This window comes from Dipodomys merriami, unplaced genomic scaffold, assembly GCF_024711535.1.
Source record: "Dipodomys merriami isolate MVZ:Mamm:240054 unplaced genomic scaffold, mDipMer1.0.p SCAF_59, whole genome shotgun sequence".
Taxonomy (NCBI): domain Eukaryota; kingdom Metazoa; phylum Chordata; class Mammalia; order Rodentia; family Heteromyidae; genus Dipodomys; species Dipodomys merriami.
The window spans coordinates 4,211,785-4,227,120 of NW_027206168.1; the positions used below are offsets into that span (position 1 = coordinate 4,211,785).

The window sequence follows — 15,336 nt, forward strand, 5'->3', positions numbered from 1 at the left end:
CCACAATCCTCCTGATCTCAGCCTCCCACTTAATGAGGATGATAGTGGCATGCCACCACACCCAGTGATTCCAGCTACTAGTGGAGATAGGTGGAGGTACAAAGGGTTTTGCTCTGGGTGCTCTCAAATCAATTACAGTCCTGACTCACTGGCACTCAACTAATTCAATAAATATGTCTATTTGTATATGTGTGTGTGCTGGTACTGGGGCTTGAGCTCAACTCTCTGGGTGCTGTCTCTGAGCTTCTTCACTCAGGGGTAGGCTAGTGCTCTACCACATGAGTCACAGCTACACTACCAGCTTTTTGGTGGTTAAATGGACATAAAGAGTCTCCTAGACTTTCTTATCGGGGCTGGCTCTGACTCACTATCTTCAGATCTCAGCCTCCTGAGGAGCTATGATTATAGGCATGAGCCACCACAGCTGGCATCAACAAATTATTTTGTTTTGGTGGTGGTGGTGGTGGGGCTTGAACTCTGAACTTGGGCGATATCCCTGCACTCTTCAGCTCAAGGTGAGCACTCTACTACTTGAGCCACAGCATCACTTCCAGTTTTCTGGTGATTATTTGGAGATAAGAGTCTTGAAGACTTTCCTGCCCAGGCTGGCCTTGAACCATGATCCTCAGATCTCAGCCTCTTGAGTAGCTAGGATTACAGATGTGAGCCACCAGCACCCAGCTTAACAAATATTTTTTTTTGGGTCCGGTCATGGGGCCTGAACTCTGGGCCTGGGCGCTTGTCCCTCAGCTCTTCAGCTCAAGGCTAGCGCTCTACCACTTGAGCCACAGCGCCACTTCCGGCTTTTTTCTTTTTGCTTATGTGGTACTGAGGAATCGAACCCAGGGCCTCAGGCATGCAAGGCATGCGCTCTACCACTGAGCCACCTTCCCAGCCCCTTAACAAATATTTTTTAACACATTCTAGATATCAATACTGTGTTAGGCACTAGCTGTGGATTTGAGGCCATGAAAAATTTAGTCTGACCAGTGCTGGAGGCTCATGCCTGTAATTCTAGCTACTCAGGAGGCGGAGATCTAAAGATTGTGATCAAAGCCAGCCCTGGAAGGAAAGTCTATGAGACTCTTATCTACAATCAACTAATCAAAAAAAGAAAGACAGGGAAAGGAAACTAGAAAAAGAGAAAATGAAAGGGAAGGAAAGGGGGAAAAGCCATAAGTAGAGCTGTGGCTCAAGTGATGGAGCACTAACCTTGTACAAAAAGAATCTCAGAGATGGCACCCACAGCCTGAGTTCAAGCCCCAGGTGTAATCACAGTTGCTTGGGAGGTGAAAGATGACAGTTCAATCTTAGCCTGGGCAAAAAAAGTTAGCAACTGGGGCTGGGAAGGTGGCTCAGTGGTAGAGCGCTTGCCTTGCATGTATAAGGCCCTGGGTTCAATTCCTCAGCATAAGCAAAAAGAAAAAAGCCGGGAGTGGTGCTGTGGCTCAAGTGGTAGAGTGCTAGTTAGCCTTGAGCTGAAGAGCTGAGGGACAGCGCCCAGGCCCAGAGTTCAGGCCCCATAACTGGACCCCCCCCACAAAAAAAAAAGTTAGCAAGACCCAATCTCAAACAATAAGCCAGGTGTGGTGGTATACTCCTCTTCAAGGAGGTACAAGGTAGCTGAAGATAGGAAGGTTGCAGCCTGAGACTAAGCCCAGGCAAAAACTCACAACCTAACCTGAAAAATATAATTAAAGCGGGCTGGGAAGGTGGCTCAGTGGTTAGAGTGCTTGCTTTGCATGCATGAGGACCTGGGTTAGATTCTTCAGCCAGAAGTAGTGCTATGGCTCAAGTGGTAGAGCACTAGCCTTGAGGTAAAGAGGTGAGGGACAGCACCCAGGCCTAGAGTTCAAGCCCCATGGCCGACAATTCAAAAAACAAACAAACAAAAAAACCCTTCTAGTCTTCTGTTGGGGCTGGCATGCCTGAGGCCCTGGGTTCGATTCCTCAGCACCACATAAGCAAAAAGAAAAAAGCTGCAAGTGGCGCTGTGGCTCAAGTTGTAGAGCGCTAGCCTTGAGCTGAAGAGCTGAGGGACAGTGCCCAGGCCCAGAGTTCAGGCCCCACGACTGGACTCCCCCCCCGAAAAAAAAAATAATAATTAAAGCACAAAGAATTGGAGCATGGCTCAAGTGGTGGAGCTCCTGCCTAGCAAGGCCCAGTATCATCAAAAAATAAATGCTGGGCACTGGTAGCTCATGCCTGTAATCCTAGTTTACTCAGGAGGCTGAGTTCTGAGGACCATGGTTCAAAGCCAGCCTGGGCAGAAAAGTCTAAGAGACTTTTTTTTTTTTTGCTGGTCATGGGCATTAACTCTGGGCCTGGGCACTGTCCCTCAGCTCTTTAGCTCAAGGCTAGCGCTCTACCACTGGAGCCACAGCGCCACTTCCGGCTTTTTCTGTTTATGTGGTGCTGAGGAATCGAACCCAGGGCCTCATGCTTGCAAGGCATGCACTCTACCGCTGAGCTACCTTCCCAGCCCTAAGAGACTCTTATCTCTAATTAATTAGCAAAAAGACCAGAAGTGGAGCTGCAGCTCAAGTGGCAGAGTAGTAGCCTTAAACAGAAAAGCTCAGGGACAGTCCTCAGGTGGAGTTCAAGCCCAGGACCAGCAAATGCACACGTATATACATACTTACTCAATCTCTAACTTAAGCGAGGCCTCCCGTACTTGATATCTTCTTGCCTTCACTATGTCCATTACTTCCCCTCCTGTTCCCACCCTACTAATTTTCTACCTTCTCATAACTACTCCCCCACTTTGACAGAGATGAGGCAAGGAGGGATGAATGATTTCCTCTTTTGCCTCCCACTGACAAACACTGACATCTATACCAATTTTGTACTATCAAGGTTCAAGACACTTTTCCAGTGCTCATGTTTCTCCTTCCACTCAAAGGCCTTGATTAATCAAACCACTCACTTCTCTTCAGCCTCTATCTCTTTGGGCTTTTCCTCTATGGTAAATAAGCCCATCTAACTCTCTTCCATTGAAGGGAGAAATGGAGGAAAAGAGGAGGAAGGAAACTAAAGGCAAAACCTCTCCTCTAGAGCTGGGCTCAGGCAACTCAAACCTATAATCCTACTTACTCAGAGGGCTGAGATCTGAGGATTGTGATTCAGAGCCAGCCCAAGCAGGGAGGTCCATAAGACTCTTATCTCTAATTAATCACCAAAAATCCAGAAATGGAGCTATGGCTCAAGTCCCAGAACACTAACATTGAGCACAAAAGCTCAGGGACAGCACCCGATCCCCAGGACTGGCACCAAGAGTCAAGGCTGGCTTCAAATTGTGATCCTCAGATCTCAGTCTTCTGAGTAGCTAGGATTACAGGCCTGAACCACCAGTGCCTGGATTTCTAAACATACTTATTTTGCATCTTCTTGATTTTTGTTTTAAGAATCGTCTACTGACTTTCTACCTCTGGAGATGACAATGGAGCCCTTTTTGCCTTCTCTTCTATCATGAAATGATTTCCATCCTGCCCCTATTCTTCCCAAGAGAATCCTGTCATTTGAGATTGGATCAATATGTAGTATCTAATTATGCCTATGCAAAGATTATTTACAGTTGAGTCATGTACTATCTTATAATTGCCTTTCTCTTCTTAAACAATTTTGTTTTTTTCTCTGAATCATGGTCTTTTTAAAATGTGCTTATTCTCTTAATTTATCACTAATTGAGCTCTGTCTCCTAAAAGTCTATCTAGGACTGCAGGCATAAGTGGTAGAGCACTTACCAAGTAAACACAAGGCCTTATGTTAAACCTTAGTAATGAGGGGAAGAGGGGAGGCAGTTACCTGTCATCTCAATTCACTCCATAAAAACAGGTACTGGTAGCTGACACCTGTAATCCTATTCAGGAGACTGAGATTGAGGACCGAGGTTGAAAGTCAGCCAAGGGGAAATAAACTGAGAGACCCAAAAGACTCTTATCTCCACTTAAGTAGCAAAAGGCTCAAGTGGTAGAGCACCAGCCTTGAGTGAAAAAGCTAAAAGGTAAGCAAGAGCATAAGGTCCTGAGTTCAAACCCTAGTGTGTACACACACACACACACACACACACACACACACACACACACACACACACACACACACACACACACACACACACACACACACACACACACACACACACACACACACACACACACACACACACACACACACGTTCATCTCTTTCAATTCCTTGAAAAAAATCTCTCCAGAAACCTTCTATTAGGAGTGGATATTCTTCTGGCCTGTTGCCCTGGGTTCCCTTTGCCATGTTCCTGAGGCTCCTGGTCCCTTTCATGAGTTAAGGCCATAGTTCCTGGGTCGTGTATCTTTCTCGTCCTGGTCTAACTCCAATAACTTCCTGAGAAAAGATGAACATAAAAGAAAATTTTTGAAAATTTTTGCATTCCAATGTCTTTGTTTTATATTCTTGAGTGAGAATTTGGCTGTGAGAAATTCTAGTTACCCTCTAAAATCTATTCTTTTCTGAGGATATACTAGTTAAACTGGCTAGGAAAGGATTGTATTTCCCAGAACCCTAGAGGCACATGAAACCATGTACTAATCTTTCTTCTATGCAGTGAGTAAAAATGTAAATGATTTGGGCCACGTCCTTGTGGACTGGACACAGGTGTGCCTCCTCCACATTTTTCTTTCCCCTTTCTTCCAGCTGCAGCCCAGAGACAGGAGCAACTCTATTTTTTGTTGTTTTGTTATTTATTTACATGTGTCGGAACTAGGGGCTTGAACCAAGGATCTGGGTGTTGTCCCTCAGCTCTTTTTCACTCCAGTTTGGCACTCTACCACTTGAGCCATACCTCCACTCTCTGGCTTTGTGGTGGTTAATTGGAGATAAGAGTCTCATGGACTTCCTTGCTCAGGCTGGCTTTGAACTGTGATTCTCAGATCTCAATGTCTTGAGTACCTAGAGTTACAGGTGTGTGTGTGTTACAGGATGGGTTTGAGCCACCCATCCCAGATTAGCAACTCATATATATATTTTTTTTGGGGGGGGGGGGTTCGGTCATGGGGCCTGAATTCTGGGCCTGGGCACTGTCCCTCAGCTCTTCAGCTCAAGGCTAGCGCTCTACCACTTGAGCCACAGCGCCACTTCCGGCTTTTTTCTTTTTGCTTATGTGGTGCTGAGGAATCGAACCCAGGGCCTCTGGCATGCAAGGCATGCACTCTACCACTGAGCCACCTTCCCAGCCCCAACTCATATATTTTTTAAATATACAATTTTACTGTTATTTTTAAGGTGTTGTACAGAGGAGTTGCCTTTCCACAATTCAGGTAATGCATACTTTTCTCCTTACAATAATAAGCAATAATACATTACAGTAGTGCTCAAGTTTTATTGCACATACAAATATTGGGAATCGTAAAACACAGATAGTAAGTCAGTTTTGGATAGGCACTGAAGTTCTACATTCCTGCTAAGTTTCTAGGTAATGCCAATGATGCTGGAGTAGATACTTTTGAATGTAGATTCTACACTACAAGCCTTGATCCTTGTGTGATTCATGGAACAAAATGAACTGCTCATACTCAACTGTTTTATGCTTTAAAATAAATTAAGTGAAGCTGGGTACCAGTGGCTTATGCCTATAATCCTAGCTACTCAGAAGGCTGAAATCTGAGAATTGTGGTTCGAAGCCAGCCTGGTCGAAGAAAAGTATACAAGACTCTTATCTCCAATTAATAACAGAAAAAGCCAGGGTGGAGCTGTGGTTCAGGTGGTAGAGTGCTAGACTGCCGCAGGACCAGTACAAAAAAAATAGTATTAGTGATAATTAAGTTAACTGAATCACTGAGAAAAACAGACACTGCATCGTTAGCTTTCACCCTGACACAGCCAGGTGGGAAGCCATTTCCTCCCATTTCTTATTCAGTATTGGAGTCTGACTGCAGGACCTTGAGCTTACTAGGCTGGCACTCTTCCACTTAGGTCACACCTCTAGAATTACTTTTTACGTTTGATTTTTTTCTGGTGCTAGACCTCTGGTTTAAAATCAGGACCTGAACATTGTCCCTGACCTTTTTTGTTCAATGCTAGCACTCTACCAATTGAACCATGGCTCCACTTACAGCTTTTTGCTGGCTAACTGGACATAAGAGTCTCAGATTGGCCAAAAACTTTCAATCATCATGCCTAGATCTATAGACAATAGGATTGCTAGGATTATAGGAGTGCTAGGATTATAGGCAAATACTACCACACCTGGCTTAGAGTGTTACTATTAAGATCTGTACCATTCTGATTGCTGATCCTTAGTATGTGGTGTTTTCTCATAAAAGCTTTTTTTCTGTTTTTAATTTAGTCTTTTTATTGTTATCATGAAGGTGATGTACAAAGGGGATACAGTGAACAATAAATCAGGTAAAGAGTACATTTCTTTCTTTCTTTTTGTCAGTCATGGGACTTGAGCTCAGGGCTTGTAGAGTTTTCCTGAGCTCTTTTGCTCAAGGCCAGTGCTCTACCATTTTGAGCCACAGCTCCACTTCCATTTCTCGTGGTTAATTGGAGATAAGAGTCTCAGGGACTTGCCTGCCTAGGTTGGCTTTCAACAGTGATCCTCAGATCTCAGCCTCCTGAGAAACTAGGATTACCGGCGTGAGCCACGGGTGCCTAGCGAGAGTACCTACCTTCCTTCCTTTCCTTCTTTTTCTTTTCCTTCCTTCCTTCCTTCCTTCCTTCCTTCCCTCCCTCCCTCCCTCCCTCCCTCCCTCCCTCCCTCTCTCTCTCTCTCTCTCTCTCTCTCTCTCTTTCTTTCTTTCTTACTTTCTGTCGGTTGTGGGGCCGGAACTCTGGGCCTGGGCACTGTTGTCCCTCAGCTCTTCAACTCAAGGCTAGCACTCTACCACTTGAACCACAGCCTGGCTTCATTTTGCTTTATTTGCTGAGACAGTGTCTCAATTTCTCTTCCAACTCATAATGGACTTTTCATTCCTTTCATCAGGTTTGATTTTTCAAGTGTGATTTTTGGTATTCAGTCCCACCTCCTCATCTCCCACTCTTTAAAAAATACAGCTAGGGATCTGGTATGGTAACACACCTATAATCTCAGCACTCAGGAGGATGGGCCAGGAGGGTTGTGAGTTCAAAGCCAGCCTGCACTATAAGATCTTGTCTCAAAAAGAGGGAGTGAGACAGAGAGACTTGATATATTGTCCAGACTAGCTAAACTCCTGGATTTAAGTCACCCTCTCACTTCAGCCTCTGTGACTACAGGCAGGCCCATGACCCCCTAACTTCTGTGTGTATATGTGTACCAGTTCAGGGCCTAGACCCTTGCTGTGCCTAAGTATTTTCTCAAAGCTAGTACCACTTGAGCCACCGCTCCACTTCTATTTTTGGTTGTTTGTTTCTGGTTGACGGTGTGGCTTGAACTCAGGGTCTGGGCACTGTCCCTGAGCTCTTTTGTTCAAGGTTAGTGTTCTACCACTTTGACCCACAGCTCTACTTCTAGTTTTCTAGTGGTTAATTGGATATAAGAGTCTCACAGACTTCCCTGCCCTGGCTGACTTGGGTCACAATCCTCAGATCTCAGCCTCCTGAGTAGCTAGGATTAAAAGCAAAAGCCACCAGTGTCCAGCCATTTAACTTCTTCTTCTTCTTCTTTTTTTTAGTATCTCTACCCTAAGAGCTCTGTTAACAGGCTATGTTAGAAAGTTTTTTCAAATATCTAGAAATCCTTTTTCTGTATACTCATATTTAAGAATGAGCTGTTTGCACCTAGAATCCTAGCTCTCAGAAAGCTGAGGCAGGATAAACACAAGCTCTAGGGAAGACTGAGGTGCTAAGAAATTGACTAGAAATTCCATGTACACAGCTGGGACTTACTCACTGTGGATACGATCACCATGGTGTGATCTAACTAACTGCTTTGTTGGAGAATACACGATGTTCATTAGGTATTTTCTCTGACTAATCAAATTCCCTTGAGGAGTATCTTCCAGTCTCTAACATGGAAAATATAATTTTCATTGTCAGTTATAGAAACCATTGGTAGATAAACTCTCATTTAATCTGTTTTTAATTCACTGATCGAAAGGGACCTGGGTTCTGTTCCGAGCTAAAAATAAAATACTTTTATTTCCCACTTTCAACATTAAAAAAATATCCAGTATTCTAATGGATTGCAGGGAGAGTCCTTACCAAAATACATAAGATCCAGGAGATCTGGTAGTCTGACAGTGTCAAATAACCCAATTTCAATACCGCCTTCACCCAAGCTGTATGCAGGGCCACTAACTTAAGGGTAAACCCAAACTTTCTTCACTGTTGGCTTAGTTTACAGCTACACTGATAAATCAGCTACCATGCAGCCACTTTTCGCTGGCTTCTTCCTGAAGTCTGGTTATTAACTCTGTCCCTTTCTTTGACCACTTTTAAGAAAAATATCTTATAGCCAGTACCAGTAGTTCACACCTGTAATCCTAGCTACTCAAGAAGCTGAGATCTGAGGATCACAGTTCAGATCTCAGCCTCCTGAGTTCAGAGCCAGCCCAGGCCGAAAAGCCCCCATGAAACTCTTATCTCCAATTAACCACTCAAAAACCAGAAGTGGAGCTGTGGCTCAAAGTGGCAGAGCACTAGCCTTGAACAAAAGGGAACAGGGTTAGACCCCATAAACTGTGTTCAAGCCCTATAGCTGTCAAAACAAAAAACAAAACAAAACAAAAAAAAACTTTTGCCTGGCATTGGTGGCTCAAACCTGTAATCCTACTTAGGAGGCTGAGATCTGAGGATTTGCAGTTCAAAGCCAGCCAGGGCAGATAAGTCCATAAGACTCCTATCTCCACTAAACAACAACAACAACAAAACCAGAAGTGGAGCTGTGGCTTAAGTGGTAAAGTGCTAGCCTTGAGTACAAACAGCTCTTTCTAGTGGCAGAATCTGGTAGCGACAGCCTGCAGAAATAGCACCTCATAAGGGGAAGGAAAAGAAGGAAGAACTGGTTATCAGCCTTGGAATAGGTGGCTGAAGGAGAGAATGTGTTTGGTATCTGCCACATCTGCATCCTTCAATGTCCATGTCACTGATCTCTCTGGCAAAGAAACCATCTGCAGGGTGACTGGTGGAATGAAGGTGAAGGGTGATCAAGACGAGTCCTCACCATATACTGCCATGTTGGCTGCTCAGGATGTGGCCCAGAGTTGCAAGGAGTTGGGAATCACTGCCCTACATATCAAACTTCGGGCCACAGGTGGAAACAGGACCAAGACACCTGGACCTGGAGCCCAGTCAGCCCTCAGGGTCCTTGCTTGCTCAGGTATGAAGATTGGGAGGACTGAGGATGTGACCCCCATCCCCTCCAACAACACCCACAGGAAGGGCGGTCACCGTGGTCATTGTCGGTGAACTGGACTCCTCAAATTATTTTGTTAATAAATTGCCTTCCTGTGAGCTACTTAAAAAAAAAAAAAAAAAAGCTCAGGGATAGTGCCCAGGCCTTGCATTCAAGTCACAGATATATATCATTAGGATCTGGGGAACTATGAAGCTCAATGCCAGATCCATAAAGTGTCCAACTAAGTGTCCTGCTTGGTAGGCAAGCACTCCACCACTGAGCTACAACCCCAACCCTGGTTTCATTTTTCTGTTAGGTTCGCAAGAGTATCTTCTATCAAGTGCTGGTGGTTCATGCCTGTAATCCTAGCTATTCAGGAGGCTGAGGTCTAAGGATCTTCATTTGAAGTCAGCCAGGTACAAAAGTCCCATGAGACACATCTCTAGTTAACCACCAAAAAGCCAGAAGTGGAGCTGTGGCTCCAGTGGTAGAGCCCCAGCCTTGAATGAAAAGGCTAAAGGACAGCACCTAAACCCTGAGTTCAATCCCCAGTACACACACACACACACACACACACACACACACACACACACACACACACACACACACACACACACACACACACACACACACACACACACACACACACACACACACACACACACACACACACACACATTTTTTAAAGGTAAATCCGATCACAATATAATTACTAAAAAAATCCTTTGAATAATTTTTGTCCTTGAAATTAAAATCCAGGGGGCTAGGAAGATGGCTCAGTGGTAGAGCGCTTGCCTTGCATGCCTGAGGCCCTGAGTTTGATTCCTCAGCACCACATAAGCAAAAAGAAAAAAGCCAGAAGTGGCACTGTGGCTCAAGTGGTAGCCTTGAGCTGAAGAGCTGAGGGACAGCACCCAGGCCCAGAGTTCAGGCCCACAACCGGACTCAAAAAAAAAAAAGAAAAGAAAATCCAAATGACAACTTGTAATCCTTTTCCTGATTCAGCTCCCCACTCCATTTTTCCTATTGCCACACCTAACCACCACCACACTCCATTTAAACTGAACCTTTGGGGCTGGTAATGGGGCTTAGTGGTAGAGTGCTTGCCTTACATGCATGAAGCCCTGGATTCGAGTCCTCAGTACCACATAGAAAAAAGCCAGAAGTGGCACTGTGGCTCAAGTGGCACTGTGGCTCAAGTGGTAGAGTGCCATTTTTTAGCAAAAGAAGCTCTGGGACAGTGCCCAGGCCCAGAACAATCCCCAGGACTGGCAAAAAAAAAAGAAAAAGAAAAAGAAAAATCCTGAACCTTTGCTAGAGTCCAAATGTGCTAGCTCTCGTCTCAAAACCACTCATTTGCCAATGCTAGTTCACTTTTCTACTCCAAGCTCTCATCTAGTTAGCCCTTTGGGATACAGAGGCAGCTTTTGAGAATCCTTTCTCTGTGCTCCCTGACATACACCTGGACATCCACTCCACTGACATGTGAGACGCTAGTGTGTGTGTGTACACACTGGGTGCTCCCTGACATACACCTGGACATCCACTCCACTGACATGTGAGACGCTAGTGTGTGTGTGTGTGTACACACTGGGCCTTGAACTCCAGGCCTAGGTGCTGGCCTTTAGCCTTTTCATTCAAGGTTGGGAATCTACCACTGGAGCCACAGCTCCACTTCTGGCTCTTTGGTGGTTAATTGTGAATAAGGAGTCTCGCAGACTGCCCAGGGTTGGCTTCAAGCTATGATCCTCAGATCTCAGCCTCCTGAGTAGCTAGGATTACAGGAGTGAGCCACTAGCACCTGGCTTCATGTCATTCATCTTTATCCCCCAAGCCACTAGGTAACCAGAAAAGAAAAGGGGAAAAGGCTGCAAGGATCTAGCATGCAAGAACATACGGATAATCTCCTGTTTCAGCTGGTCTCCTGGTCCCAGAAGCCTTCTGGAAAACATAACACTCACCAAGTCAAGCTCCCATGGTCAAGACTGGTCCGGAGGAATACCCTTCACCCATATGCCATCGCCATCACTTAGAAATTCTTGCAGAATAAGACACTGTCAGCGAAAGTGGACAGGTTTGATAGCCTCAAGCCAGAAGCCATTAGACCACAAAAGGACTGTTGGTGGAGGTGTGGACCTGGCCGGGCGCAGGATGCTCTGGGAGTTGTAGTTCACCGGGCAGCTTTTGAAAAGGGTGTGGCCGCACCGTGTATCTTGGGAGTTGTAGTGTTTTTCTAGAGTGCTTTCTACGCAGGCGCGGACCGATATCCATTTCCGGGCGCCAGCGTCGCATTTCTCAAAAGGACAAAACCTCGTGGTTTTCCCGAAGAGCAATGGCTACCTACAGCCTGGCGAACGAGCGACTACGCGCCCTGGAGGACATAGAACGGGAAATCGGAGCCATCCTCCAAAATGCAGGTTCGGGAGGCGACTGGTGGACGGCAGGGCGCGAAAGCCAGAGCCTGTGGCCATCGCACATGCGCTGACCGCAGAGAGTCCGCCGGGCCGTGGAGGCGGCAGGGTGGGGGCGGGGCGGGGGGGGGAGGAGGTCGTAGGCGCGTGCGCGGAAGGTGGGGAGCCGCTGTCTTAGTTTGGAGCTTCCTTGCCCTTCTCCGGCTAGCCCCTCCCTCTCTGCCGTCAGGGACCGTGATCCTAGAGCTGTCGAAGGAGAAAACCAACGAGCGACTTCTCGACCGGCAGGCGGCAGCCTTCACCGCCTCGGTGCAGCACGTGGAGGCCGAGCTGTCGGCCCAGATCCGCTACCTCACCCAGGTGGGTGTCGTCCGAGGCGCCGCGTGGAACCCGGGCCCCCGAACCCCAGCCGGGCAGGATCGGACCTGTGAAGCTGGCACCACCCCGGCCAGGAGGACCCCCTCCTTCCATGGCGGGTTTATTCCTCTAAAAGAAAATAACGAGCCGCCTGTAATCCTAGCTACTCAGGAGGCTGAGATCTGAGGATTGCGGTTCAAAGCCAGCTCTAGCAGGAAAGTCCCCGAGACTCTTATCTCCAGTTAACCACCAGGAAACAGAAGGGGGCGCTGCGGATCAAGGTTGAGCGCTAGCCTAGAGTTGAAGAGCTCAGGGATAGCGCCCAGACCAAGAGTTCAAACTCCACCCCTGACAAGAAAGAAAAGAAAGAGGGCCCCTGTGCTTCTGGATAGGGAAGTGTGGGAGATGGGATGTAAACATTACCAAAGACTCAGAACTTTGTTTCTAGAAACTTTGCTTGACTCCAGGTCACGAGACTCCAGATGATTACATCTGGGCTGGAATCCTGGAATCCTAGCTACTTAGCAGGGTGAGACTTGGAGGAGCTAGGTTCCAGACCAGACCACATCTCCGCCAATAAAATAGCTGGGTGCCAGTATATCAGCCTGTCACCCCAACTACATTAGGTGTATCGTGGTTCAGGCCTTCTTGACAAAAAGCTAGACCCAGTTTAGAAAATAAGGAAGGGCTGGTGGCCTGTCTTAAGTGGTAGAGCAAGCAGGAGGTGTTGAGTTCAAACTCAATTACTAAAAAAATAGGGGGGCTGGGAAGGTGGCTCAGGGGTAGAGTGCTTGCCTTGCATGCATGAGGCCCTAGGTTCGATTCCTCAGCACCACATAAGCAGAAAAAGCCAGCAGTGGCACTGTGGCTCAAGGGGTAGAGCACTAGCCTTGAGTTGAAGAGCTGAGGGACAGTGCTCAAACCTAGAGTTCACATCCCATGACTGTCAAAAAAAAAAAAAAAGAAGTAAAGAAAGTCTTTTTTTTTCGGTCATGGGGCTTGAACTCTGGGCCTGGGCGCTGTCCCTCAGCTCTTCAGCTCAAGGCAAGCGCTCTACCACTTGAGCTACAGCGCCACTTTCGGTTTTCTGGTGCTTTATTGGAGATAGGAGTCTCACGGTCTCTCCTGCCCAGGCTGGCTTTGAACCGTGATCCTCAGATCTCAGCCTCCTGAGTAGCTAGGATTACAGGCGTGAGCCACCAGTGCCCGGCTAAAGAAAGTCTTTATGACTGTTATTGTAATTGACTAAGATTAATAGTATTCTAAGCACTCTGCATTATTTTATCCTACAACTCTAGGAAGGAGTTACTGGCACCTCATTTAACAGAAGAGTTTAACAGACATTAAGTGGTTTGCTTAGATTGCCAAGGTACCAGAATAATAAATAAAACTCAGAACAGAAAGACAAGAGCTGAGTGCTGGTAGTTCACACCTGTAATCTTCACTACTGAAGAGGCTGAAATCTGAGGATCACAGTTATAAGCCAGCCCAGGCAAGCAAGTCCTTTAGACCCTTATCTTCAGTTAACCAGCAAGAGCCAGAAGTAGAGCTGTGGCTCAAGTTGTAGAGCACCAGCCTTGAACAAAACAAGCCAAGCAAGAGCTTGAGGCCCTGAGTTCAAGCTCCAGTATTGGTGCGCGCGCGCGCGCGCACACACACACACACACACACACACAAAAGTCTAGTTAAGGGTAGGTAAGGTAGACAGTCCTCCATTAATATATTTAACTGTCCTGTAGGTGGCTACAGGACAACCCCATGAAGGCTCCAGTTACTCTTCCAGGAAGGACTGTCAAATGGCTCTGAAACGTGTAGATTATGCCCGCCTCAAGCTTGGTGATGTGGCCCGAACCTGTGAGCAGATGCTGGAGAACTGAGGCAATGAGGAGAACCCAGAACATGGAGGGAGGCTGTGACCTGTGCCCAGAGGCAGTTGGAGACCCACAGGACCCACAGGATGGGGACTACAGACTGACATACAAACGTGCCCTCATGTGCAGAGGAGATTAGGACAAGGGGGAACATGGAAATGGAGAAACGAAAGCCCAAGCCTGCCTACACTTGTGCCTTGGCTCCTCCAGCAGATTGCTCCTGCTTTCCACTACACAAGCTCAGACTGGAGTTGGTGACTCAGTGGGTTGGACCAACCCACTTCCTTATGAACATCATGCTCCAGCCCCAGGCTTCCTGAAGATTTGGTCCAATGAACAATTTCTTCATTGTTGCAAGACACAAAAACAAGAACTACTGGTTTCAGTAATAAAAGCAGTAACAATTTTTTTTTTTTTTTTGGTCCAGTCGTGGGGCCTGAACTCTGGGCCTGGGCGCTGTCCCTCAGCTCTTCAGCTCAAGGCTAGCGCTCTACCACTTGAGCCACAGTGCCACTTCCGGCTTTTTTTTTCTTATGTGGTGCTGAGGAATCGAACCCAGGGCCTCGAGCATGCAAGGCAAGTGCTCTACCACTGAGCCACCTTCCCAGCCCCAGCAGTAACAATTTTATAGAAGAGATTCTCACTGGGTTATACAAGAGATTAAGGGTGTAAATATCAGTATCAGTACAGCAACCACTGAGGAGGGAGGCCTGGAAAAGCTGTCAGTGTGGAGGAACAGCTGGTGTAAAGGGACCCTTGTGTTGGGGAACCATCAGAGAAGTTGAAGCCAGCCGTTATGGGAAAGGGGACAAGGACTTGAAATCAATGTCTGTGGAAAGAAGAATCATTGGTCCCAAAAATAATTTTTAATAGTTAAAAAAAACTGCATGTAGAGAATCAGATGCAGTGACTCATGCCTGTAATTGCAGGTATTCAGGAAGGTAGATATCTGGAGGATCGTGGTTCAAGGCAAGCCCAGCAAAAAGTTAGTGAGACCCTATCTCAATAGAAAAGCTGGCATAGTGGTGTGTGCCTATCATCCTAGCTACCTGGGAAGCTTAAGTAGGATTTCAATTTAGGTTGGCCTGGGCAAAAAAAGCTCAAACCCTACTGAAAAATAATAGTAGATTGGAGGCATGGCGTAATTGGTACTAAGTATGAAACTTGAGTTCAAATCCTAGTACCACCAAATTTTGTCCAACCTATCTGCACAACCAGAAGATAATTTTTCTGGCATGTATTTGTCACAGAGTTACACCTTCAAACCACAGATCTTTGTAATACTGGATTTTTTTTCTTTTCTTTTTTTTATTTTTTATTGTGAAAATACTGTACAGAGGGGTTACAATTACATGGGCAAGATAGTAAGTACATTTCTTATCAAGCATTTTAGCCTCCTCCTTT

General features: G+C 46.4%; 1 protein-coding gene and 1 pseudogene across 1 annotated transcript; both read left to right on the top strand.

The window, feature by feature from the left end:
• Positions 1-6,336: 6,336 nt before the first annotated feature.
• Positions 6,337-9,364, top strand: LOC138813189 (small ribosomal subunit protein uS11-like; annotated as a pseudogene).
• Positions 9,365-11,557: 2,193 nt separating this feature from the next.
• Positions 11,558-15,319, top strand: Med11 (mediator complex subunit 11). Its single transcript, XM_070001629.1, has 3 exons — positions 11,558-11,710; positions 11,934-12,064; positions 13,801-15,319. The coding sequence occupies exons 1-3, from the start codon at positions 11,626-11,628 to the stop codon at positions 13,936-13,938; spliced, it is 354 nt and encodes a 117-aa protein (XP_069857730.1). The 5' UTR covers positions 11,558-11,625; the 3' UTR covers positions 13,939-15,319.
• The last annotated feature ends 17 nt before the right edge of the window (positions 15,320-15,336 follow it).